General features: G+C 43.4%; 1 protein-coding gene across 1 annotated transcript in view; it reads left to right on the top strand.

Annotated features, from left to right (window-relative positions):
* The first annotated feature begins 1,619 nt into the window (after positions 1 to 1,619).
* Positions 1,620 to 26,669, top strand: part of GLRX3 (glutaredoxin 3) — a 47,600-nt gene continuing 22,550 nt past the window's right edge. The window contains exons 1-4 of the mRNA XM_056530009.1: positions 1,620 to 1,770; positions 11,847 to 11,955; positions 14,851 to 14,925; positions 25,698 to 25,899. Of these exons, the coding sequence (XP_056385984.1) occupies positions 1,706 to 1,770; positions 11,847 to 11,955; positions 14,851 to 14,925; positions 25,698 to 25,899 (451 nt within the window). The 5' untranslated portion in view covers positions 1,620 to 1,705. The remainder of the gene's footprint in view (positions 1,771 to 11,846; positions 11,956 to 14,850; positions 14,926 to 25,697; positions 25,900 to 26,669) is intronic.

Consider the following 26,669-nt stretch of genomic DNA (forward strand, 5'->3'; position numbering starts at 1 on the left):
GATGATGAAGGGGGGGGTGTGAGATGATGACAAGGGGATGATGAAGGGGGGGGGGGTGATGACAGGCAGTGATGATGAAGGGGGGGGGGTGATGACAGGCGGTGATGATGAAGGGGGGATGATGACAGGCGGTGATGATGAAGGGGGGATGATGACAGGGTGATGATGATGAGGGTGTTAATGACGGGGGTCTGGATGATGACAGGGGGGGATGATGTATTTCCCACCCTAGGCTTATACTCGAGTCAATAACTTTTCCTGGGATTTTGGGGTGAAATTAGGGGCCTCGGCTTATATTCGGGTCAGCTTATACTCGAGTATATACGGTAAACTATTATTTTTACAGCTGCTCATAATACTGGCATTTATAAAAACAAAATAAAAACCAAAAACAAACTAGACTTACCTCCCACGCTCCCCCGGTGCCTACTGTATCCTTCTTCTGGCCTCTGCTGCGGTGTCGGGGCTCAGTACATAACACTTCCGCTCATCCCATTACTGCCTGAGGCGGGACATCTCTGTGGCCAGCGATTGGCTGAGCTGCACTGTGACGGATGGACTACAAGAACCAGGAATAATATCGCAGCTGAGACCAGGAGCAGGATACTGGAGACACTGGAGGAGTGTGGGAAGTAAGTTTATTTTTTTGTGGGCATATCAGGCAAGTTTTTTTTATTTTTTTATTCAAATTTCAGAGTACCCCTTTAAGCCAAGCAACTTTGCGAGTCAGCCTGGCAATTACATGATCAACACATAGGCGCAGCTGTGCTGGAATAAAACACATAGCACAGTATGGCTAATGATGGTGAGTGGGCATGATTAAGGCAAAAAATCTAATTTTTAAAAATCAACTGGTGCCAGAAAGTGAAACAGATTTTTAAATTTCTTCTACGGTATTTAAAAATCTTAATCCTTTCACAGGAAGCTACACAGGAAGTTCTTTTCTTTTTGAATTTCCTTTCTGTCTGATCACAGTGCTCTCTGCTGACACCTCTGTCAGTGTCAGGAACTGTCCAGAGCAGGAGAGGTTTGCTATGGGGATTTGCTCCTACTCTCGACAATTCCTGACATGGACAGAGGTGTCAGCAGAGAGCAGTGTGGTCAGACAGAAAGGAAATTCAAAAAGAAAAGAACTTCCTCTGAACATAAAGCAGCTGATAAGTACTAGAATGATTAATATTTTTAAATAGAAGTAATTTGCAAATCTGTTTAACTTTCTGTCACCAGTTGATTTATAAAAACAATGTTTCCCAGTGGAGTACCCCTTTAAGGGTAAAGAAAGGGATAATATCCCAGGCTCCACACCTCAGATTGAGCTTTACCACAGACATAATGGTCATTTAGAACTAACTTATCACTGTGTTTGCTGTCAATACTTGTGCAACTCCTGCTGTCAATTCTTGTTATTCCTCCTGGAATTATAACTTGACCAGTCTTCAGTCCTTGTATCAGAATTTCACCACTACATTTTAACAAAAATGTCAGCCTTTTGATACTTCATTCATTAATTCATTTATCATGTTTATTTTTTACATATTATTCTAGCTGCTCACAGTGCACACAGCGCATCAGGCTCTCGGCGCTCGGCCAGTCGGGTCTGGCAGTGCTGGGGGGCGCGCGCTGCTCAGGCACGTGCTGTACGCATAGACGCTTCTAGTGCTGGATCGATAGCTCGGCGCTCCGGTGTCCTGCGCTTCCCGGTATCATGGCGGCGGTGGTAGACGCCGGCTCTGTGAGGCAATTTGAGGAGCTGCTACAGAAAAATGACAGGTGCGTTTGTAAGGAAAGTGCGGCTTCCGTGCGGTGTCCTTCATGGTGTCCCCTGTATAATGCGGGAGCCGTGACGTCAGAGCTGCCGCATATAGAGGCCCCGGACGGGGATGGTCATATATATGGGGGTCTGTGTGACCTCTGAACTGTATACTGCGCCTCAGTATTCTGCATACAGCACCATATTGTATACTGTGCCCCTGTATACTGGGTATAGCACTGTACTGTATACTGTGCCCCTGTATGCTGGGTATAACACTGTACTGTATACTGTGCCCCTGTATACTGGGTATAACACTGTACTGTATACTGTGCCCCTGTATACTGGGTATAACACTGTACTGTATACTGGGTATAACACTGTACTGTATACTGTGCCCCTGTATACTGGGTATAGCACTGTACTGTATACTGTGCCCCTGTATACTGGGTATAGCACTGTACTGTATACTGTGCCCCTGTATACAGGGTATAGCACTGTACTGTATACTGTGCCCCTGTATACAGGGTATAGCACTGTACTGTATACTGTGCCCCTGTATACTGGGTATAGCACTGTACTGTATACTGTGCCCCTGTATACTGGGTATAGCACTGTACTGTATACTGTGCCCCTGTATACTGGGTATAGCACTGTACTGTATACTGTGCCCCTGTATACTGGGTATAGCACTGTACTGTATACTGTGCCCCTGTATGCTGGGTATAGCACTGTACTGTATACTGTGCCCCTGTATGCTGGGTATAGCACTGTACTGTATACTGTGCCCCTGTATGCTGGGTATAGCACTGTACTGTATACTGTGCCCCTGTATGCTGGGTATAGCACTGTACTGTATACTGTTCCCCTGTATACTGGGTATAGCACTGTACTGTATGCTGTGCCCCTGTGTACTGGGTATAACACTGTACTGTATGCTGTGCCCCTGTGTACTGGGTATAACACTGTACTATATACTGGGTATAACATTGTACTGTATACTGTGCTCCTGTATACTGGGTATAACACTGTACTGTATACTGCGCCTCTGTATTCTGCATACAGCACCATATTGTATACTGTCCCCCTGCATACTGGGTATAACACTGTACTGTATACTGTGCCCCTGTATACTGGGTATAACACTGTACTGTATACTGTGTCCCTGTATACTGGGTATAACACTGTACTGTATACTGTGCCCCTGTATACTGGGTATAACACTGTACTGTATACTGTGCCCCTGTATACTGGGTATAACACTGTACTGTATACTGTGCCCCTGTATACTGGGTATAACACTGTACTGTATACTGTGCCCCTGTATACTGGGTATAACACTGTACTGTATACTGTGCCCCTGTATACTGGGTATAACACTGTACTGTATACTGTGCCCCTGTATAGTGGGTATAGCACTGTACTGTATACTGTGCCCCTGTATAGTGGGTATAGCACTGTACTGTATACTGTGCCCCTGTATACTTTGTATAACACTGTACTGTATACTGTGCCCCTGTATACTGGGTATAGCACTGTACTGTATACTGTGCCCCTGTATACTGGGTATAGCACTGTACTGTATACTGTGCCCCTGTATACTGGGTATAACACTGTACTGTATACTGTGCCCCTGTATACTGGGTATAGTACTGTACTGTATACTGTGCCCCTGTATACTGGGTATAGCACTGTACTGTATACTGTGCCCCTGTATACTGGGTATAGCACTGTACTGTATACTGTGCCCCTGTATACTGGGTATAGCACTGTACTGTATACTGTGCCCCTGTATACTGGGTATAGCACTGTACTGTATACTGTGCCCCTGTATACTGGGTATAGCACTGTACTGTATACTGTGCCCCTGTATACTGGGTATAGCACTGTACTGTATACTGTGCCCCTGTATGCTGGGTATAGCACTGTACTGTATACTGTGCCCCTGTATACTGGGTATAACACTGTACTGTATACTGTGCTCCTGTATACTGGGTTAGGGTCAAAACCATATAGAACCTGTTGACCAGTGGTAACCCCCTGATCGCAAAACCCTTATTACAGTGGGGATCAAAAGTTTAGGCACCCCAGGTAAACATGTGTATTAATGTGCATAAAGAAGCCAAGTGAAGATGGACAAATCTCCAAAAGGCATCAAATTACAGATTAGACATCCTTTGCAAAGCTGAGATCTGCTAGTGTCATGGATTGTTCTCAATCATCATCTGGGAAGACCAGGTGATGTCAATCTCAAAGGTTTTAAATGCCCAGACTCATCTGACCTTGCCCCAACAATCAGCACCATGGGTTCTTCTAAGCAGTTGTCTAGAAATCTGAAACTGAAAATAGTTGACTCTCACAAAGCTGGTGAAGGCTATAAGAAGATAGCAAAACATTTTCAGATGTCAATATCCTCTGTTCGGAATGTAATAAAAAAATGGCAGTCATCAGGAACAGTGGAAGTTAAAGCAAGATCTGGAAGACCAAGAAAATATCAGACAGAACAGCTCAAAGGATTGTGAAAAACTGTTCAAAACCCATGTTTGACTGCACAATCCCTCCAGGAAGATCTGGCAGACACTGGAGTTGTGGTACACTATTCCACTATAAAGAGATACTTGTACAAATATGGTCTTCATGGAAGAGTCATAAGAAGAAAACCTCTTCTACGTCCTCACCACAAAAATCAGCGTTTGAACTTTGCAAATGAACATATAGACAAGCCTGATGCACTTTGGAAACAAGTTCTGTGGACTGATGAGGTTAAAGGGGTTGTGCGCTGCCCTGCAGTTCGGAGTTCCACTCACAGGGTCCGGAAGTTCATTACTCCGAACGCTGTGTGCAGGCTTCCGTGATCGCGGCCGCCGGGCGTGACGTCACACTCGGCCCCTTCGTGACGTCTCGCCTGCCCCCTCGTGACATCACGCCCGCCCCCTCTACCAGAGTCTATGGAAAAGGGGGCGTGACAGCGGTCGCTCCCCCTTCCCATAGACTTTCGTTGAGGGGGCGGGCGAGACGTCACACCTGGCGGCTGCGAACACGGAAGCCTGCACACAGCGTTCGAAGTAATGAACTTCCGGACGCTGTGAGCGGAGCTCTGAACTGCAGGGCAGCGCACAACCCCTTTAAAATTGAACTTTTTGGTCAGAATGAGCAAAGGTACGTTTGGAGAAGAAGGGGAACAGAATTTAATGAAAAGAACCTCTGTCTAACTGTTAAGCATGGGGGCGGCTCAATCATTTTTTGGGGTTGTATTGCAGCCAGTGGCACAGGGAACATCTCACGAGTAGAAGGAAAAATGGATACAATAACATTTCAGCTAATTATGGATGCTAACTTGATGCCATCTGTGAAAAAGCTGAAGTTAAAGAGAGGATGGCTTCTACAAATGGATAATGATCCTAAGCACACCTCGAAATCCACTGGGGATTACATAAAGAGGTGTAAACTGAAGGTTTTACCATGGCCTTCACAATCTCCTGACCTCAACATGATTGAAAATCTATGGATAGACCTTAAAAGAGCAGTGCGTGACAGACAGCCCAGAAATCTCAAAGAACTGGAAGACTTTTGTAAGAAAGAATGGGCAAAGATACAAAAAAGAATTGAAAGACTCTTGGCTGGCTGCAAAAAGCATTTACAAGCTGTGATACTTGCCAAAGGGGGCAGTACAAGATATTTACTCTGCAGGGTGCCCAAACTTTTGCAGACGCCATTTTTTTGTTTTCTGTTATTTTGAAAGTGTAAATGTTGGAAATAAAATCTAACTTTTGTTGACATATTATAAGAATGTCTAATCTGTAATTTGATGCCTTTTGGAGATTTTTCCATCTTTCCTTGGCTTCTTTATGCACATTAATACAAATTTTTACCTGGGGTGCCCAAACTTTTGATCCCGACTGTAACTCCCACCCCTAAAACTTGGCTTTTATTAAATCATTAATAATATACATGTATCGTGTAGTGGAGTCTATTAAAATCACAATCTGATAGTGTGTATGTCAATATGTGTGAATGTATGTGTGTGTGTGTGTGTATATATATATATATATATATATATATATATATATATATATATATACACCGTATTTATCGGCGTATAACACGCACTTTCCTAAAGTCTATGTGCGTGTTATATGCCGATAAGCCGCTGCAGTTCAATGATTTAAAGCGGGCACTTTAAATCAATAAACTGCAGCGGCTTTGCAGGTGCAGAGAAAGCCAGCGCTGCCGGCTTCTCTGCCCCTGCCTGCCCTGGGGTTTAGAGCCCTGCTGCCGGCCCTTCTCTCCCCCTGGCTATCGGCGCCGTTGCCCGTTCTCTCCCCCTGACTATCGGTGCCGGCGCTCCATTGCCGGTGCCGATAGCCAGGGGGAGAGAAACGGCCTCTCTCCCCCTGCCTTTCCTGGAGGTGTATCGGGGTATACACGCGCACACACGCACCCTCATTTTACCATGGATATTTGGGTACAAAACTTTTTTTACACAAATATCCTTGGTAAAATGAGGGTGCGTGTTATAGGCCAGTGCGTGGTATACCCCGATAAATACGGTATATATGATTTCTTTTACTGACACCTTTTTGTTTAAGTCTCGTGGATAAACAGTCACCAGTGGCCTGCAGAAACCCTGGTTAATTGTATTACACTAATAGGATCGCAATTAAAACCTAACACTGCCCCCTCTACATGTTTCGTTACTTCAGTAACGTCCTCAGGAGGAAACGGGCATCAACCTGTTCACACACGTATCTCTCTTTTTATGGGCACTCTAAGTGTAGACATCTACACTTAGAGTGCCCATAAAAAGAGAAATAGGTGTGTGAACAGGTTGATGCCTGTTTCCTCCTGAGGACGTTACTGAATTTAGGAGCCAGCATAAAATACAGTACAGAAGCCAGGATTTGTTTTATTTTTTGCATTACGAGTTGCAGATTCTCAGTTTTTGTGCCGTAATCTGTTGTCTTTACTACACCACGTTTGTGTAGTATTGACTTTTTGATCACTTGTTGTTCAGTTTTTTTTTCTGGGATGGGATGTGACCAAAAATTGGAGATTTTCCTATTCTTGGTGACGGAAAATATGGATTTTATAAAAGACAGGAGGCCTTGCATTATGCAGTACTCTCTTCGATGCTCACATTCGGTTCTAGGATCAGATCTGGATTGGAATGAAAGATTGTTTTGCCATTCCAATCTTCAATATGGTGGAGCCACCAAAGAAGTTCTTCTTTGGCTTCTGTAGAAAGTTGGATTTGGTCTGAGTATTTCAATCCCTCTCTTCAACCGTTGGAGGGCTCTGTAGTGGAGTGGAGCCAGAAAAATCGCCTGGATGGAGGCTGAAAGGAGACCAACAATTCGGGCTATAGCTCGTAGAGTTATCAAGCCTTTGTTGAGAAGGGAATGGATTACCCTTCTGATGGTTTTCAATTTCCTTGAAAGAAGACTGTTAGAGTTGTGTGGGTATTGATCAAGAAACCCAGAATTTCCACTTCCTGAGAAGTAATGAGAATGTACCTGTCGTAGTTGATAAGGAACCCTAGATTCATAAGGAGTGATAGGGTCCATTCCATTTGTAAAAGGGCTAGGTGAATTGAGGACGCCATGATAAGGCTGTCGTCCAGATAAATTATTAGACATACTTCTTGAGTTCTTACGATAGCCACCACTGGTCTTCAATAGCTTTGTAAAGCACCAAGTGGCTGAAGAAAGTCCAAATGTGAGGCAAGTGAATTGCCATTTTGTCTCTCTCTAAATGAATTGGAGCCAATGTTGGAAAGAAGGATGAATGGGGACTGTAAGATAAGCATCCTTCAAATCGAATTTTATCAACCAGTCGTGTTTTTTTCAAGAGCTCTCTGAGAAGGTGAATGCCTTCCATCTTGAAGTGACAATGCTTTACAAAATTATTCAGATTTCTCAGGTTGATTACTGGACGAAAACCGCCATCCTTTTTCTTTACTAGAGACAGGTTGCTGACAAAACCTGGAGGAAGGAAGTAGGGATCGACCGATATAGTTTTTTTAGGGACGATACCGATCGGTGGAGGTTAGGGCCGATAGCCGATAACTTATACCGATATTCCGGTATAAGTTATCGTCTATTTATCCCCCCTCGACACCGCTGCAGATCATTGATTTAAAGCGGGCGCTTTTAATCAATGAACTGCAGTGGATTTTGAGGTGCCATAGACCACCGCCGCCACCTGCTTCTCTCCCCCGGCCTGTCCGGGGGTCCTGAGTCCTATCACCACCGCACCGCCCCGCCCCAGCCCCATTGCCTCCCCCATCCCCGATTTTATAATTACCTGTTCCCGGGGTCCACTCTACATCTGGCTCCGGTGGCGTCCTCCTGAGCGGTCACTGTGCGCACTGACGGTGACATCGCGTCACGTCACTCGTCATTGCGCACAGCATAACGCAGTACGCAGTAGGAGCCAGAAGTAGCGTGGACCCCGGGAACAGGTAATTATAAAGCCGGGGATGGGGAAGGCAATGGGGCCGGGGCGGTGCGGTGGGGGGTGCGACGCAGTGCAGCGGTTCGGGGGGTGGGGCATTATCGGCTTATTGGCAAGGTAACTGCGGATACTGATAATGCCCAAAATCGTGATTATCTGCCGATAATATCGGCCAAACTGATAATCGGTCGATCCCTAGAGGGAAGGGTATACTTGAATTATGGCATTTTTGGTAGATAGTTCTTTTATCTCGGAGTCTATCAAGATCTGATCTTGTTTTGAGAAATAAATCTGATGAGGAAGCTGGGATTGACATGGAGTTGTAAGAAATTACCTGGTAGCCTAGAATTGTATTGAGAATCCAGTGATCGGAAGATATCATCATCATTTTTTCCCAAAATTGGGAGAAGTCTTCCGCTTACTGGTAGGTGGGAAGAAATCACAACTGGTAGACTTACCTGAAGGTCTGGAATGTGTAGAAGTTCTCTGGCCTCTTGCCTTCCAAGGGAGCCCTGTCGGGGAAAAAGGGTGTGTGTGTGTGTGTGTGGGGGGGGGGGGGGGGCGCTTGTATGGTAGGGGCAGGGAAGGAGGACCTATTCTTGTTTTGGTAATGGCCTCTATATTGGGAATGATAATAAGTTGATAACTTTAACCAGCCCTGCCGAAAACCTTATTGGAAAATACTGTTTTCAATGAGGCCTTAGCCTTTTTCAAAGACAAAAATAATCCAACATATTTGGATATTTTTCTTGATAATTTGTTCTCCAAAGAGAAAACCCTCTGTAGGAACAGAGGATTGAGATGAGGCTAGATGGGTTAATTGTGGGTGTAGCTTTATTAATATAGATATTTTCCTCTGTGTACAAAATGCTTCATTAATATTGCTAAATAGGCAAATGGCCCACAGAGCCCAACCTCTAAGGGTGGACACATCTACCGGATTGCCCTTGTTCACGGCTTCTTCAGATATGTCTAGGATTTTTTAAGCTGACCTAACAGGTCTACAAATTTATCATGGCATAAGTAAAACTGTGGTCAATACCCTTTTGAATGTATCTTACAAGAATTGGATCTAATACAGGTGTCTGTGCCGCATTCATGGAGAGTGTTGGTCTTGGGCATTCAGCCCGTAGTTTGTTTCTGGATTTTTATCAAGACCCTTGCGTATTCAGTGAGAAGTGAACCGTTCCACCTGGGGATTTGCGGTCCATTATCCAGAGCGGGGATGTTTGATAAGTGCGGGGATGTCAAAATCAGAGTCATTTATATTAGAGTCTTCAATGTAGGAATCAGGTTTTGAAAGTTGAAGTTTTAAAAATTAACCCTTTCCCGACCCATGACATACATGTACGTCATGGGTCGGCTCCCATTCTATAATGCGGGCCAATTCATAGCAGGTCGGGCCCCGCACCTAGCAACAGCCGGGACCCGGGGCTAATAGCGCGCGGCACTGCGCGCTATTAACCCTTTAGACGCGGCATTCAAACATCCAGGCATGAGCAGTCAAGCGGCAGCATCATTGATCACTGGTTTCCTAAGATCAGTGTGTGCAGTGTTATAGGTCCCTATGGGAGCTATAACACTGCAAAAGAAAAGTGAAAAAAAAAAGTGAATAATGATCATTTAACACCTTCCCTAATAAAAGTTTGAATCACCCCCCTTTTCCCATTTAAAAAAAAAACCTGTAAATAAAAATAAACATGTGGTATTGCCGCGTGCCGAAATGTCCGAATTATAGAAATATATAGTTAATTAAACCGCACGGTCAATGGGGTACGCGCAAAAAAATTCCAAAGTCCGAAATAGCGTATTTTTGGTCACTTTTTATATCATGAAAAAATGAATAAAAAGCAATCAAAAAGTCCGATCATTACAAAAATGGTACCACTAAAAACTTCATATGACGACGCAAAAATGAGCCTTCATACCGCTCCATACACGGAAAAATCAAAAAGTTATAGTGGTCAGAAGATGACAATTTTAAATGTATAAATTTTCCTGCAAGTAGTTATGATTTTTAAATTTAATTAATAAATTATTAAAAAATAATAATTTAGCACCTTGTATTGCTTGTCAGTGTCTGCAAGCGGTCTTTGTCCCACAGGCGTTCAGCTCATGCTGTTGAAAACTGCATTATACACTGCTCTGAGGCCCAAAATGGAGAGAACCACACCTCCCTGCCCCCATCACCTCTTTATTTTGGTCCATTTCTTTGATGGACCAAAAAGGCAGGCAGATAAAAGGCAGATAAAAAGACAGGCCCCTAGTGGCCATTTTTTTAAGGGATCGACCGATATAGTTTTTTAGGGCCGATGCCGATAATCGGTGGAGGTTAGGGCTGATAGCCGATAACTTATACCGATATTCCGGTATAACTTATCGGCTATATATCCCCCCGCGACACCGCTGCAGATCATTGATTTAAAGTGGGCGCTTTAAATCAATGAACTGCAGTGGCTTTTGCGGTGCCATAGGCCGCTGCCACCTGCTTCTCTCCTCCTGCCTGTCCGGGGGTCCTGAGGCCTATTACCGCCACCGCTCCCCCCACTGCCGCGCCGCGTCGCACCGCCCCGGCCCCATTGCCTCCCCCATCCCCAGTTTTATAATTACCTGGGCCCGGGGTCCACTCTACATCTGGCTCTGGTAGCGTCCTCCTGAGCTGTCACTGTGCGCACTGACGGTGACGTCACGTCGCGCACGTCACTCGTCATTGCGCACAGCGTAACGCTGGACGCAGCAGGAGCCAGAAGTAGCGTGGGCCCCGGGAACAGGTAATTATAAAACTGGGGATGGGGGAGGCAATGGGGCCGGGGTGGTGCGGTGGGTCGGGGGGGGGGGCGGTTGCGGTGCAGTGGGGGCGGTGCAGGGGGCGGGGCATTATCGGCAAGGTAATTGCTGATACCGATAATGCCCAAAATCGTGATTATCGGCCGATAATATCGGCCAAACCGATAATCTGTCGATCCCTAATTTTTTTACACCCTTTTTTCACATCTTTAGCAATTTATTTATTTATTTTTTTATGAAGTATATTAGGAAAATGCTTAGTTTTTAAGAAAGTAGTAAATGGAAATAAATTTGTTTCTAACGACAGTAACGCTTTAAGGATTCAGGGCATACGGGTACTCCCTTTGGGGTGATCCGGGGGAAGTTAAGAAAAACAAAAATGTCCCCAATGCACCACAATACCTGTTCTGTGTTCCCTGTAGTTATCCTTCTGATTTTGCAAAAAAATAAATAATAATTCCTTTCTCCAAATTTGCTGATTTTTGGTCACATCATATCCCAGAAAAAAAAAGAATACAAAGTAAACAAAGAGTCAGACCTACACAACCGTGGTACTACTGAAAACTACAGCTCATGGCCAAAAAAATAAACCCTAATACAGCCCTGCTGAGGGAAAAGCAAAAAAGTTATAGGGGTCAGAACATGGCAATGAACAGTTTTTTTTTTTTCTTTTTCACTTTTCCAAGTCATTTTTTTTTTTTATTTACTTAAAATTAATGTGCGTGTTATACGCTGATAAATATGGTAAATAAAATAAAACAGAGGGAAAAATGAAGGAGTGAGAAGGATATTTTGGAGCATTTTATTACTACATCTCCACTACATCTGACTTATCTGATCTGTTTCCATTTTTTAGATCTCTGCTGGTTGTACATTTTTGGGCACCATGGGCACCCCAGTGTTCTCAAATGAATGATGTTATGGCCGAACTCGCCAAGGTCCAGCCTGGTGTCACGTTTGTAAAGGTATAGTATCAGCTGAAAAAATGACTATTATTATTTTAGCTTGTGGTATTTGGGATTGCTTCTCGTCCGGCATCCATTAACAAGGGACTTCTGCGTCGGCCAAACCAGGAGGTGCTAGTTAGGATGTATTGAAATTTTGGCCGCCGAAAGGTATCAAGCGAAAAGGGTGTTTTCGTACTTGAGTCTAAACAAAAAGGGGCCAAAAATCAGCCAGGTCAGCCAGTTAAACGCATGGCGGATGCAGGTGGCATGTGACTGAAATACTTATTGTCTGACACCATTCTGCAGCTGGGTGGCACTTGCATTGGTTTCCCAGGGACTGGCACCCGAGGCTACTGAGACCACCTGATCTCCAACAGCACTTACTGCCAGCGGACATCATTACCTCAGCTCTCTGACTGCAGTGGCTGTAAGTACTTTACAGGGGACAGGACTCATAAGACATCATCTGTAGCAGATATGGCTGATGTGAGAACATCCCCAATGTGGCTGCTATGTAGATCTTCTGACCACACTCCCTGACCACTCCTCCCCTCCCTTTATCTCCATGGCCAAATCTCTTTGACCCAGTGAAATCTCTGCTGGTGCAAGCTCATATGGGTACTCTGTGCATTTGTGTGCATAAAATCTGCTTCTCTTTCACAAAAAATAAATAAATAAATAAAAAAATCTGCATGGATATTGATCTGCAGCCTGTCATTTTATGGTGCAGATTCACTGCAGATCCAGTGACTTTAATAGGGGGTTAAAAAGTCTGCAGTGTTGTGGATTTTACTGCAGAAATGCTGCAGACACTCAACTGTGGATTTGAAATACATTGGGGTATTTGCTTAGACCTGTGTTTCACACTAGTCTTTAGTAAAATCCAGCTGGCTTCCGATTTGCTTAATAAATCCTGCATGTCATCGGCTGCGCCCTTTCGCTGTTTTTGGACTCTACGCTAGCTCTGAGCAAGTCCTAGAGGCGTAGGCTATGCAGCAAGGGACAGGACAGGACTACTACAATTCATGCTAGCTCTCTACCATACATTTCCTTTATCCACGCTAACTTTTTCAAAGCTCCAATTTTTTCAGAACATTGTAAACATTTGGTATTCCCCCTTTGTAAATTGTGTGTGTGTGTGTGTTTTTAAAACTTAAAAATCTGCACCTACTGCGTACCTATCCTGTGTAGAAGTAGCCTTAGGTTAGTGGTACTCCGGTGCAAAACAATTTTTTTTTCAAATCAACTGGTGCCAGAAAGTTGAACAGATTTGTAAATTACTTAAAACTTACTTCTTCCAGTACTTATCAGCTGCTGGATGCTCCAGAGAAAGTTCTTTTCAGTTTGAATTTATTTTCTGTTTGACCACAGTGCTCTCTGCTACACCTCTGTCCATGTCAGGAACTGTCCAGAGCAGGAGAGGTTTGCCATGGGGATTTGCTTCTACTCTGGACAGATCCTGACACAGACAGCGGTGTCAGCAGAGAGCACTGTGGTCGGACTGAAAAGAACAACTCAACTTCCTCTGCAGCATATAGCTGCTGATAAGTACTGGAAGGATTAGGATTTTTTAATAGAAGTAATTTACAAATCTGTTTAACTTTCTGGAGCCAGTTGGTTGGAAAAAAAATAGTTCTCCACCGAAGTACCCCTTCAATCGGTAAAAAAGAATCCGCAAAGAAACAAAACAAATCACAGACCAAATAACATCTGGAAATGTGTGCATAAATAAAATATGCTTGAGTTTCTTAGGCTGGGTTAACACTACGGTTTGTCATTATGGTTCCCGTATACGGCTGGGAGGAGGGGTGGGCGGGGCTTAATAGCTGCCACATTTTTGCTTGCGGTCGGGAAACCGCAAGCAGCCGACCGGAGGCTGCGGTTCACTCCGTTCGGCTCATAGACATACATTAACTACGGTTCCCTATACGGCTGAGTGCGGGTGCCGTGATTAAGCCCCGCCCACCCCTCCTCCCAGCCGTATACGGGAACCGTAATTACAAACCGTAGTGTGAACCCAGCCTTACACTGTGAACCCGGCCTTATACAGAGAACAAGGCTTTCTACAAGATACGACTGCACCAACATGGAGGGCATGTGCGTTTTCAAGGACTTACATTAAGTGGCAAATTTTTTAAGCAATTTTTGCGCACATCCGTGCCATGTTTTTATTGCCTTCTCTTTTGCTAAATCTTTACAGAACCGCCCCCCCTCCCTTTTGTCTCCCAACTAATGTTTGATTGTTCCGCCACCATTTGTCTTTAAGAATTACTGATCATTATTGCACATTGCTCTGCCCAGAAAAGGAGCTGAAGCGCGAAGGGTTAAGTGTAGAATTTACTAGACATCAATAGCTTATTGAAGAAATACTCCTTTCCTCTCCCTTCCTTTCCTCTCCTTTCCTTTTTTTTTGGCTTCATAATTTGCAGAGAACTGAAAAATGTCAGTCTTGATGTACTGCCTCTCGAAATTAGTCAATAGAGCAAACAGCTAGAATTGCTTTGGGCAGAAAATAAGCACTGTAATCATGACATAACTGGGGTCAGTGATTTATGGATTTCAATATAGTAGTAGCTGCATATGATTGAAAATTTACTAGGTCACTAGTGCACCAAAAATTTTATTTGCCGCCTCGGGGCATCTTTTGAAATGTGCAACAAAATAAGAACCCTTGAACCTGTTTTGTCATAGTGCAAGCTCAGTGGATGACAGGGGCAGCCCGGCGAGTCTCATTTAAATGCAAATGACTTGCAAAGTTTTGCATTCAACTCCATTTTAAACATCCCAAGTATCCCTGCGAGGTTTTTTTTCTAAACACGTGCCGTAAAAAGGGACATGAAAATAAAATGACTTCAACATTGTAGTTTTTTTTTTCATCTTTTTTTTATTTTTATTTAATTTTATTATTTGAAGCTTGAAGCCGAAGCCATTCCAGAAGTGTCGGAAAAGTACGAGATCACCTCTGTGCCAACGTTCTTGTTTTTTAAGGTAAGAAGTGCGGCTGAAATGCATAATTTATATAAGTGTGTGTGGAAAAGCGTGTGTAGGTAGATGTATAGAATGTGTGTACTCTTTCTTGGTGACTATATAATGCTTAGCTGCGCTTTAATATGTTTAGAAATATTCCCTCCACCGTGTAATGCCTTTTTTTTTTTATTAATAAGGACTATTGCAGAAAAATAAGAGGGTAGTTTAACCCCTTTACTCCGGTGAAAAAACATTTTTTTCATATCAACTGGTTCCAGAAAGTTAAACAGATTTGTAAATTACTTCTATAAATAAAAATCTTTATCCTACCAGTACTTGTCAGCTGCTGAACTTGAGTTGTTCTTTTCTGTCTGACCACAGTGCTCTCTGCTGACAGCTCTGTCTGTCTCAGGAACTGTCCCGAGCAGGATAGGTTTGCTATGGGGATTTGATCCTACTCTGGACAGTTCCTGAGACAGACAGACAGGTGTCAGCAGAGAGCACGAACAACTCAAATTCAGCAACTGATAAGTACTGGTAGGATTAGGATGTTTTAATAGATGTAATTTACAAATCCGTTTAACTTTGTGTAGCCAGTTGATATGAAATTATTTTTTTTTTCACTCAAGTACCCCTTTAAGGGCCTATTCACACTTACAGTATCCTGTTTATATTTGATGGGCAGGATTTGAAGCTGCAGATTTCAATGTAAACGAATTGACTGAGCAGCTTTAAACCTTGCACATCAAATATACACAGGAAACTGTAAGCGTGAATAAGGGGTGTTCCAGTATCATAAAATTGTATAAAAAAAAAAAAAAACAAGATATATAACTTACTAATATAGTGTTATCACAAATTGGACTGGCATGCTTTTGCATTATTCACCCCTGACAGAAAGTTGTGTAGTCCTTTTGTCATTGTGGTTAGGGCTGGGCGATATGACCAAATATGTGTATCACGGTATTTTTGAAACTTATGGCGTTTCCACAGTATATAACGGTATTCCCCAATACCGGGCATGCTGGGAGTTGTAGTTTTGCAACATCTGGAGGTCCGCAGGTTGAAGACCACTGGCGTACTGTATAGAGTGTCAGCGCCGGTGGCTTGCAACAAACAGGAGGACGAGGAGGTTAGCGCTTGCGGGTGACATGTGAGTAGTACCCCGATGGGGACAGTGGCAGCGCTGGGCTGATAATTAATTGGGGGGGGGGGGGGCAGAACAGCGCTCGCGGGCCACATATGATTAGTTCCCCGATGTGGGGACAGCGCCCACATCGGGGAACTGCGCTGGGCTAATAGTTCTTTCATTCCAGGGGGGGAGGGACCAAACCGTTATTGCGGTATGGGGAAAAATTCATATCATGCAGCACAAACATTTCGGTATTCGGTATGAACTGGTATACCGCCCAGCACTAATTGTGGTGTTGTCTCAGCAGATCCCCAGCTCCTCCCTCACTCTTGAGACGACGCATCATCCTCTATTGTCTCAGGAGGCTTGGCTGTATCTTGTCTCTGAGGTCAAGTCCCACTCCTAATGAAGTCATCACCTCTGATAAGCCCTTTCAGCCTACATCACCATCTTCCTGTCATATATACATATATATCTTTATTAGGATAGTAAGGGAAGACTGAGGGGTGTTTACAGTATGCTGCCTTGTGCAAAACAACACCACAGGCAGAGGAGCAGACAGGATGAGAATAGCAGGCGCTGAAAGGGGTGTAATAGTCTCAAATATTCTGCAACCTCTGGGCAAGGAATTGTTAGGAGTGGGAAGGAAGTAGGCTCGTGGGAGGGCTGTGATGAGAGCAGATGGAAAACAGTGCATTCTGGGAATTATACTGAGCAACTGCTCAATAAGGAAGTACAATCAGGAAGTGCAGGTCTAATGCCCAGAACAGTACTCCTTTTTAAAGTGTTCTGGGCACTGCCTGCCCTCAGGTCGAGTGGGTTGTGTGTGGTATTGCAGCTCCGTTTCTTTGAAGCGAATGGAGCAAAGTTATAATATCACACACAACCTGAGGACAGGTGTGATTTTGTTTGAAAGAAAATGGCGCACGTCTTACAAATGTTAACTGAGCGAATAGGCTGTCCAGGCACTGCTGGGAGTTGTCATTTTTCAATGGCTGGAGGCGCCCTGGTTGGGAAACACTAAATCAGATGGTCATGGGAAATCGGCAGATTTGGCCAACTTCACTCTTGTGTATGAGCGGTTCATGAACTGACTATTCAGTGTGCAGCTAAAACAGAGATTGTGTGCGCAGCGCATACAGTCACATCCTTCCATACACACAGAGCTCAGTTCCTTCAGCTTCTTGCTGTATACATGTACACACGCCAGCATTGATTGCTGCACCACTTTGTTTTGCAAAGACAACAACAAAAAATCTAATAGTCTGTACAACACAATGGCCCTGATTTACTAAGAATGGGGTCTAGTTTTCTTTTGTGGGTTTTAATTCCCCCACAATTTTTTTCCACGATATTTACTAAGGTTTCCCTACATTTTGCTTTTTTTTTTTTTTTTTTTTTTTTTTTTTTTTATAACATGCTCTGATCTGTAGGGTTTTCATCAGCTCAAATCCACCACATTTTCTGTGGAAACCTTAGTAAATATGTTGTGGTTTTGTGGAAATGTCGGGGACACGCCCCCTTTTTGGAGGCCACACCCACTTTCCCAGGTTTTCTCAGTAAAATGGAGAGCTAGTCGGGTTTTTTTCAATTCTGGCACAAAATTTGGCGCACATTCTGGCACAATGCGCCGCAATCCGGTGCACAACACGGAAAAAAATGTTGGGTTTACAATAGTAAATCAGGGCCAATGTTCGCAAAAATTATTATTATTATTTTTTTATTATTTTGCATTGTGTGTTCAGGGACACCCCTAATTGGCAACACCCAAGTATCAATGTATTCATAAATTTCTAGGAGGAATAATACATGAAAGACAGAACATACTGGTAATTACTTATAAATGATCAATCTTTGTTTCCAGGAAGCTGTACATAAAGGGGGTTAAAGGGAGAGAGGACCCCTACACATATATTTGGTGGTGTTTCCCTCTGGGGCTGCAGAAATGCGGCAGAGGGAAACTGATGGTACAACTGATCACATTCTTTCCATTGGGACACTTCACTTTCATTCAGCGCCTCAGTTTGGATGCCCGATGGTCAGAAACACTGCACAGCCTGGACAGGGCAATGAATCTTTGCTCCTTTCCCCCGCCTAGCCTGCAAAATTAATAGTGCTGGATAACGTAAGCCAAGTGATGCACTTTGTCGCCAGTTATGGCCAGTTTTAGGCTGGTTTCACTGTGCCAGATAGCCGGATGTAAACCCAGCTTTACAATCTACAGGAGTACAACATTGTGAACATTTGCACATAGATCTAGGGACAGATGCTTCATAGATCTGGTGTACGTCCTGTAGTGGACATTCTGTTCTGTGTACACTCTCTAGGTAGGAATTCCCACTAGTGGGCGCGGTTTTAGTCAAGAGGGCGTATCGGTAGGGGGATGGACTTGCCTGAATTCCCCACTAGTTTCATGACCAGACAGAGTGTTGGCTAATGAAGAAAACCAAGCAGAGGCAATAAACTACGTTGTACCTCCCCCTGCAGACACGGCAGGCACAAAGGGTAACAACCACCGATGTGTCGTGATATCACTGCCCTGTGTCACAATCACAATAGCATGTGCGGTGCATCCCCTGCAGATGATGCAGACAAGATGAGTAAACAACAATCAATGGCAGGCATGCTATGTAAGGTCTACATTGCCAAAGCATGACAAGAACACTATGGAAACGTATGCGTGGCAGACGTTATGAACAACGTAAGTATGATGACTGCTATGAAGTATGCATGTTGAAACGGCATTATGTAGATGTTAAATGTACATATACTACTTCTGTAGTATAGGAAATCATGAAAGAACATAAGAACATAAGTTGCATTGTTGAATAACCCCTTGCCGCAAATGGACTTACATTCACATCCATTTGCGGCCCCTGAGGTATGACGGGGGCTCAGCAGGTGAGTACGCATCATACCTGGTGGGTCCCGGTTGCTATAAGAAATCGGGACCCACGGCTAATGCTGGACATGGCTTATCAGGCTGATGCCCGGCATTAACCCTTTAGATGTGGCGATCAAACTTGATCGCCGCGTCTAAAACGAAAGTAAAAAATTGCCCGTTAGCTCAGTGGTGCTGTTCGGGACCACATCGGTGTCCCAAACAGCTTACAGGAAGCAAGGAGGATCCCTACCTGCCTCCCCGCTGTGCGATCGCCGAATAACTACTCCGTGCCTGAGATCCAGGCAGGAGCAGTCGAACAGCGATAACACTGATCAATGCCATGTTAATTTATGGCAGGGATCAGTGTAGGAAATCAGTGTGTGCAATGTTATGGTCCCCTATGGGGCTATAACATTGTAAAAAAAATTAATAAATAAAAAGTTAATAAATGTAATTTAACCCCTTCCCTAATAAAAGTTCAAATCACCCCCCTTTCCCATAAAAAATCGCCACGTGGGTAAATGTCCGAACTTTAAAAATATATAGTTAATTAAACCGCACGTTCAATGGCGTACACGTAAATAAATTCCAATGTCCAAAATAGTGTATTTTTGGTCACTTCTTATACCACAAAATTTTTTATAAAAAGTCCGATCAAAATAATAATTGTACCAATAAAAACTTCAGAGCCCTCATACTGCCCCGTATATGGAGAAATAAAAAAAATTATAGGGGTCAGAAGAGGACATTTTTCAACGTATTAATTTTGGTGCATGTAGTTTTTTATTTTTTATTTTTTTTTTAGTAAAATAAAATCAAACCTTTATAAATTGTATATCCTTGCGACCATATGGACCTACAGAATAAATATTAGGTGGAATTTTTACCTGCTATAGCATATTTTTTTCTTTTTTTTTGGTACCTTATTTTTCATATGTGATTGCAGACCGACATTACTTTACAGAGCAAGCTCTTTGTCTAAAGCCTCTGTGCACCCGGGCAATACTAGAGGCAGAGAGTGAGCGCTCCCTGCCTCTAGTGAATGCAGAAGCACCCAGCGTGTCTCCTGCACAGAGGAAAAGGAGAAGGACGAGCACATGGAGGCATCAGAGCGCTCGCTCTGTAAAGAAATGTTGGTCGGCGCTCACATATGAAAGATAAGGGGCGCATGCGCTGGGACCTGTGTCGGTCCTAGAGCTGGTGTACAGGAAATAGGAATACCGAACCCCCAGCCACGCCTATCCGACTGTCAGTGGCGGAAAATAAAAGCGTTTTTTGGGATAATAAAGCTGTAATAAGTGAGATACAAGTTAGGCTTAATACATATTCTACACACCATGCAGTTAGGTTATATGCCCCAAACCTCATGACAGTTGCGCTTTAAGGTGTGTTATAGTAGATATTATTACTAAGGCTGGTAGGATCTTCCAGGCAGCACTTATAATCCTTTATTTATTTATTTTTGTAGAAAAGGAGGAATTATTGTGGTGATCTGATCACGTATTTACTCTATTATACTTTTGCCAATAATTTTTGGTACATGCTGGTTCATTCATTCTTACTTAAATTACACACATTACATTTTATATGGTTGTATAGGTTGTATTGTTTGTTCTTACACGTTTTTAGGTTTCTTTTTTTTTTTTCTTGGGGCTGTCAAGGACAAAACAAAACTAATTCCCTCTTCCTTTGCCTGAACTGTAATCAGCACTGCTCGCGGGGCTTCTAGGGTTAAATCGATTGTCCCAGCAGATAAAAAGTTATCACCTATCCCCACTCCCTGGCGCTGAACTTCATAGAAACATGCCGACACAGCAATATACCGTATTTTTCGCCATATAAGACGCACTTTTTCTTCCCCAAAACTGGGGGGAAAAAGTCGGTGCGTCTTATACGGCGAATACACCCCTATCGCGGCGGTCCCTTTGGCCATCAACGGCCGGGACCCGCGGCTAATACAGGACATCACCGATCGCGGTGATGCCCTGTATTAACCCTTCGGACATGGCGATCAAAGCTGACCGCCGCGTCTGAAGGGAAAGTGACACTAACCCGGATGCTCAGTCGGGCTGTTCGGGACAGCCGCGTTTTCACCGCGGTGGTCCCGAACAGCCCGACTGAATAGCCGGGTTAGTGCTTACAGGACACCGGGAGGGACCTTACCTGCCTCCTCGGTGTCTTCTCTGTTCAGGGATCCCCTGTATGGCCGGCGCTCTCCTTCCTCGTCATCACGGTGACGGAGAGCGAGGATACCCGGCCGGCAGCAGAGACGTTCCGGAGCGACGGGGACACGGCGACAGCGATGGAGCGACATCCAGGGCAGCGGTGACAGGTCCGGAGCGGCGGGGACACGTGAGTATTACCTCCTATGCAGTGGTCTTCAATCTGCGGACCTCCAGATGTTGCAAAACTACAACTCCCAGCATGCCCGGACAGCCAAAAGTTGTAGTTTTGCAACATCTGGAGGTCCGCAGGTTGAAGACCAATATTGGGTTCAAAATCTTTTTTTTTTTTTTTTTAGATTTTGCACCTATAAATTGGGTGCGTCCTATAGGGTGAAAAATACGGTACTTCACGCATGAAGGAAGCGAGTTGTGTCATGAAGCGGAGACTTTCTCATTTACACACTATTGAGGTTTCCCCACTTGAGCTCTTGGGGACCAATCCATACAGAGAGTCTATGGACCATCTGTGTACAAGTCTATGTATCCAGCATGTCTTCACACCATAGACTTGGGATCGAAGCTGGTGAAGTGACATGAATATGCAGAAGCATATGAAGGTCAAGGTTGTAATGTTTTTTTAATTTAAATTAACTCAGACAAAGTTGTTTTTATTCTACCTGTGCTGAAATCTTCAGCAGATATATCAGAGCTTGTTGTTTAGTTGGTGTAGATCCCCCTCTGTTGGCCATGACTGTCTATAACTTTTTTGCAAAAAAATTTGAAAATACCCACATTTACTTTTATTATGAAAAACTCTGAGAATAATTCTTCTTTTTAACGGTGGCGTCTTAGGGAAGTGACTGCCAGATAATATAAATGTGATTGAGTGTTTGTGCTGGGTAGTCGAATGTGTTCTTATTGCAGAGTGAGGTAGGATGCAAGGAAAGGAGAACACTAAGAAACAGCTAAATAGATTCAAGATATTAAAGGGGTACTCTGCCCACATACAGTGGGGGAAAAACAGTATTTAGTCAGCCACCAACTGTGCAAGTTCTCCCACTTAAAAAGATGAGGCCTGTAATTTTCATCATAGGTATACCTCAACTATGAGAGACATAATGGAAAGAAAAAAAAAAAATCTATAAAATCAAATTGTCTGATTTTCAAAGAATTTATTTGCAAATTATGGTGGAAAATAAGTATTTGGTAAATAAAAAAAGTTAATCTCAATACTTTGTTATATACCCTTTATTGGCAATGACAGAGGTCAAACGTTTTCTGTAAGTCTTCACAAGGTTTTCACACACTGTTGATGGTATCTTGGCCCATTAATCCATGCAGATCTCCTCTAGAGCAGTGATGTTTTGGGGCTGTCGCTGGGCAACACAGACTTTCAACTCCCTTCAAAGGTTTTCTATGGGGTTGAGATCTGGAGACTGGCTAGGCCACTCCAGGACCTTAAATTGCTTCTTACGAAGCCACTCCTTCGTTGCCCGGATGGTGTGTTTGGGATCATTGTCATGCTGAATGACCCATCAATGCCCTTGCTGATGGAAGGAGTTTTTCACTCAAAATCTCACGACACATGGCCCCATTCATTCTTTCCTTTACAAGGATCAGTCATCCTGAAAAACAGCCCCAAAGCATGATGTTTCCAACCCCATGCTTCACAGTAGGTATGGTGTTCTTTGAATGCAACTCTGCATTCTTTCTCCTCCAAACACGAGTTGAGTTTTTACCAAAAAGTACTACTTTGGTTTCATCTGACCATAAGACATTCTCCCAATCCTCTTCTGGATCATTCCAATGCTCTCTAGCAAATTTCAGACGAGCCCGGACATGTACCGGCTTAAGCAGGGGGACACGTCTGGCACTGCATGATTTATGTTCCTGGCGGTGTAGTGTGTTACTTATGGTAGCCTTTGTTACTTTGGTCCCAGCTCTCTGCAGGTCATTCACTAGGTCCCCCCGTGTGGTTCTGGGATTTTTGCTCCCCGTTCTTGTGATCATTTTGACCCCACTGGGTGAGATCTTTTGTCAAGCCCCAGATCGAGGGAGATTATCAGTGGTCCTGTATGTCTTCCATTTTCTTATAATTGCTCCCACAGTTGATTTCTTCACACTGCTTGCCTATTGCAGATTCAGTCTTCCCAGCCTGGTGCAGGTCTACAATTTTTGTTTCTGGTGTTCTTCGACAGCTCTTTGGTCTTGGCCATAGTGGAGTTTGGAGTGTGACTATTTGAGGTTGTGGACAGGTGTCTTTTATAATGATAACCAGTTCAAACACGTGCCATTAAGATAGGTAACGAGTGGAGGACAGAGGAGACTCTTAAAGAAGTTACAGGTCTGTGAGAGCCAGAAATCTTGCTTGTTTGTAGGTGACCAAATACTTATTTTCCACTATAATTTGCAAGTAAATTCTTTAAAAATCAGACAATGTGATTTTATGGAATTTTTTTTCTCATTATGTCTCTCATAGTTGAGGTATACCTATGATGAAAATTACAGGCCTCTCTCATCTTTTTAAGTGGAAGAACTTGCACAATTGGTGGCTGACTAAATACTTTTTTTCCCCACTGTACATCTTATCCCCTACCCAAAGGATAGGGGAGAAGATGTCTGATCGCTTTTTGTGTGATGTGAGCGAAAAAGGCATTTTTGATGTTTTAATTACACCCCTCACAGTGCAGGACACAGAGTAGTATTATATTTTCATAGTTTAGCCTTTTCACTGGGCGGTGTAACCAATAAAGTTTTTTTCAATCTTTACATTTTACTCATTTTTACTTATAAGGTGAAGTCTGGCACTCCTTAAAGCTCCAACACAAAAACATGAAATTACTTGGTGCAAGTTAAAGTGTAGCTGTCTTATCACAGAAAGAAGTAATGCTTTTATATGTTACTCACTAGGTCATGCAGATTCTTTACATGTCTTGTTTTTGTGTCTAGCTTCTGTATTTGGCTCACAAATACCTCCGTTCTGCTGGTCACTCATTCTGACATCCACTGCTCAGGAAGGGATGTTTCCGAGCAAGCACTGAGCCCGTCCTCACTCTCCATGCTGTGTCTGCTGTGCTGCTTCTCTTCATCCAATCATTGCAGGCTGCTCTGTAACCCCCTCCTCTCTGTTTTCAAACAGGAGTCTGATAGACAGGACAGGAGTGAGCACAGAGGAGTGCTAGTCCCTCTCTCACTTTCTGGACTTTTTTAAATATTTGTATTACATTTTTATTACTTATATAAGAAAGGTTAATGTTTTGCCAAGATGTGCAAGATATTAGATATTTTGATTCTGACAGTTCCCATTTAATGTCCAGATAAGTTTTGTGGTAAGGCTTCTTAATTGCTTCATCATTCATTGATTTAAAGGGCTTACCTCCAAATGTGTTAATCTGCCCCACATTTGGATTAAACTAAATAGAGAAGCCCTTTGGATAGGGGATAAGTTTATTTTCGCTGGGGTTCTCCTTTAACAGAACTTGATGGGTGACCTTTATCAAGGTATTTAGAGCCTTTTTTTGCTTACAAAAGTCCACATGCGTCTAAGCACTTTTTTGTGCGACTTTTGTGAGTAAGCAAAAAGTTGCAAACAGCCGTACCTAAGTAAATTTCAGTATTCACTTTGCAGTGGTCAGGTATTTATGATGTAGGCAAAAAAAAAAAACACTTACAAAAAGTCAGACGTCTACTCCAGGCCTCATCTGAAGTACAAAACTCACGTACATGAGCAAATTAAAAAAGTCTCACAAAAGTCTCAGCTGCGACTTTTTGTTTTGCTGATGTGCTCTAAATGTACCAAAAAAAAAAAAATATGACTTCAGAACTTGCTTACCTAAGCAACAATGATAAATGTCCACGTAACCTAAGGAGGAAAGAAAAACCGGCCACTCACCATAGTCCATCTTCAAGCTTTATTCCAGTATATAATACTCACATAACATATAGGGGAGAGAGGGTAGAAGCGGGGGGGGGGGGGGGGGGTACAGATAGGCAACAAGCTCCATTTCGCACTTAGCAGGTGCTTCTACCCCCCGTATATGTTATGTGAGTATTATATACTGGAATAAAGCTTGAAGACGGACTATGGTGAGTGGCCGGTTTTTCTTTCCTCCTACGGTTACGGTGGGGTACAAGCTCCAATTCGCACGTTGCAGGTGCTTCTTCAGGACGTACGGCTGGAAGAAGAACCTGCTAAGTGCGAAACGGAGCTTGTTGCCTATCTGTACCCCCCGCTTCTACCCCTCTTCCCTATATGTTATATGTTCCCTATATGACGGACTATGGTGAGTGGCCGGTTTTTCTTTCCTCCTACGGTTACGTTGTCTGATGAACACTATTGTTAGCCAGAGCACCACCATTATCTACCTGCAATACCTGCCCAAACCCCAGAGCCAGATCTCCTAAGAATGCTGCAGCGCCAAACATGCATCTGGTTGTCTAATGATAAATGTCCCCCGACATTACGCTGATGGTCATATGATCGCGTACACCTGGGTAGTGATACTGCAGATGACTGACATAGAAGTATGAATGTCACTTTGGAGAGTATTTGCAGCATCTGTATTTATCGCTCAAACCTCTTATCACTCATATTGTCTGTATTCTTTCCTAGAACTCTCAGAAGATTGACAGGTTAGATGGGGCCCATGCTCCTGAGTTGACCAAACGGGTGCAGCGTCATGCATCAAACTCATCTTTCCCAGCTACCTCCAACAGCGCTCCTAAGGAAGACATCAACACGAGGCTGAAGAAGCTGATCAATGTGGCTCCATGTATGCTCTTCATGAAAGGTTCCCCTCAGGAGCCCAGATGTGGTATGTATATGATAGAGAAGAATGAAACCATTGCACATATTCACAAACTCCCCTGTGCCCCCTTACGGTAACCATTCTACATGCCAACATCCTGACTTTCTGTGGGATATTGCAGGGAAAGAATTCCTAATTATACACATTGATGTCATATTAATTGGATGTGGCATTATTGTACACCAAAAATTGAAGACCATGTTAGCTGGACTCAATTGAGGCATGTTCACACTGAGTTTTTAAAGGAAACCTGTCAACTAATTGTGGGACACTAAACCTCCATGTGTTTACATTGCTGAGGGTTAAGTGACCCAAAACCGCCACTACAGTGGTCCCCCAACATACAATGGCCCTGTCATACGATCATTTCAACATACGATGGCCTCTCAAATCAACTGGTGCAAGAAAGTTAAACAGATTTGTAAATCACTTCTATTTAAAAATCTTAACCCTTCTAGTACTTAGCTACTGTATACTACAGAGAAATGTGTGAAGTTCTTTCCAGCCTGACAACAGTGCTCTCTACTGACACCTCTGTCCATGTCAGGAACTGTCCAGAGCAGGAAAGGTTTTCTATGGGGATATGATTAAAATCTGGCCAGTTCCCGACACTGACAGAGGTGTCAGCAGAGAGCACTGTTGTCAGACAGAAAATAAATTCAAAAATTTCTCTGTTTTATATAGCAGCTAATAAGTACTGGAAGGATTAAGATTTTTTTTTATAGAAGTAATTTACAAATCTGTTTAACTTTCTGGCACCAGATGATCTGAAAACA

The sequence above is a fragment of the Hyla sarda genome, chromosome 7 (genome assembly GCF_029499605.1).
Source record: "Hyla sarda isolate aHylSar1 chromosome 7, aHylSar1.hap1, whole genome shotgun sequence".
NCBI lineage: Eukaryota > Metazoa > Chordata > Amphibia > Anura > Hylidae > Hyla > Hyla sarda.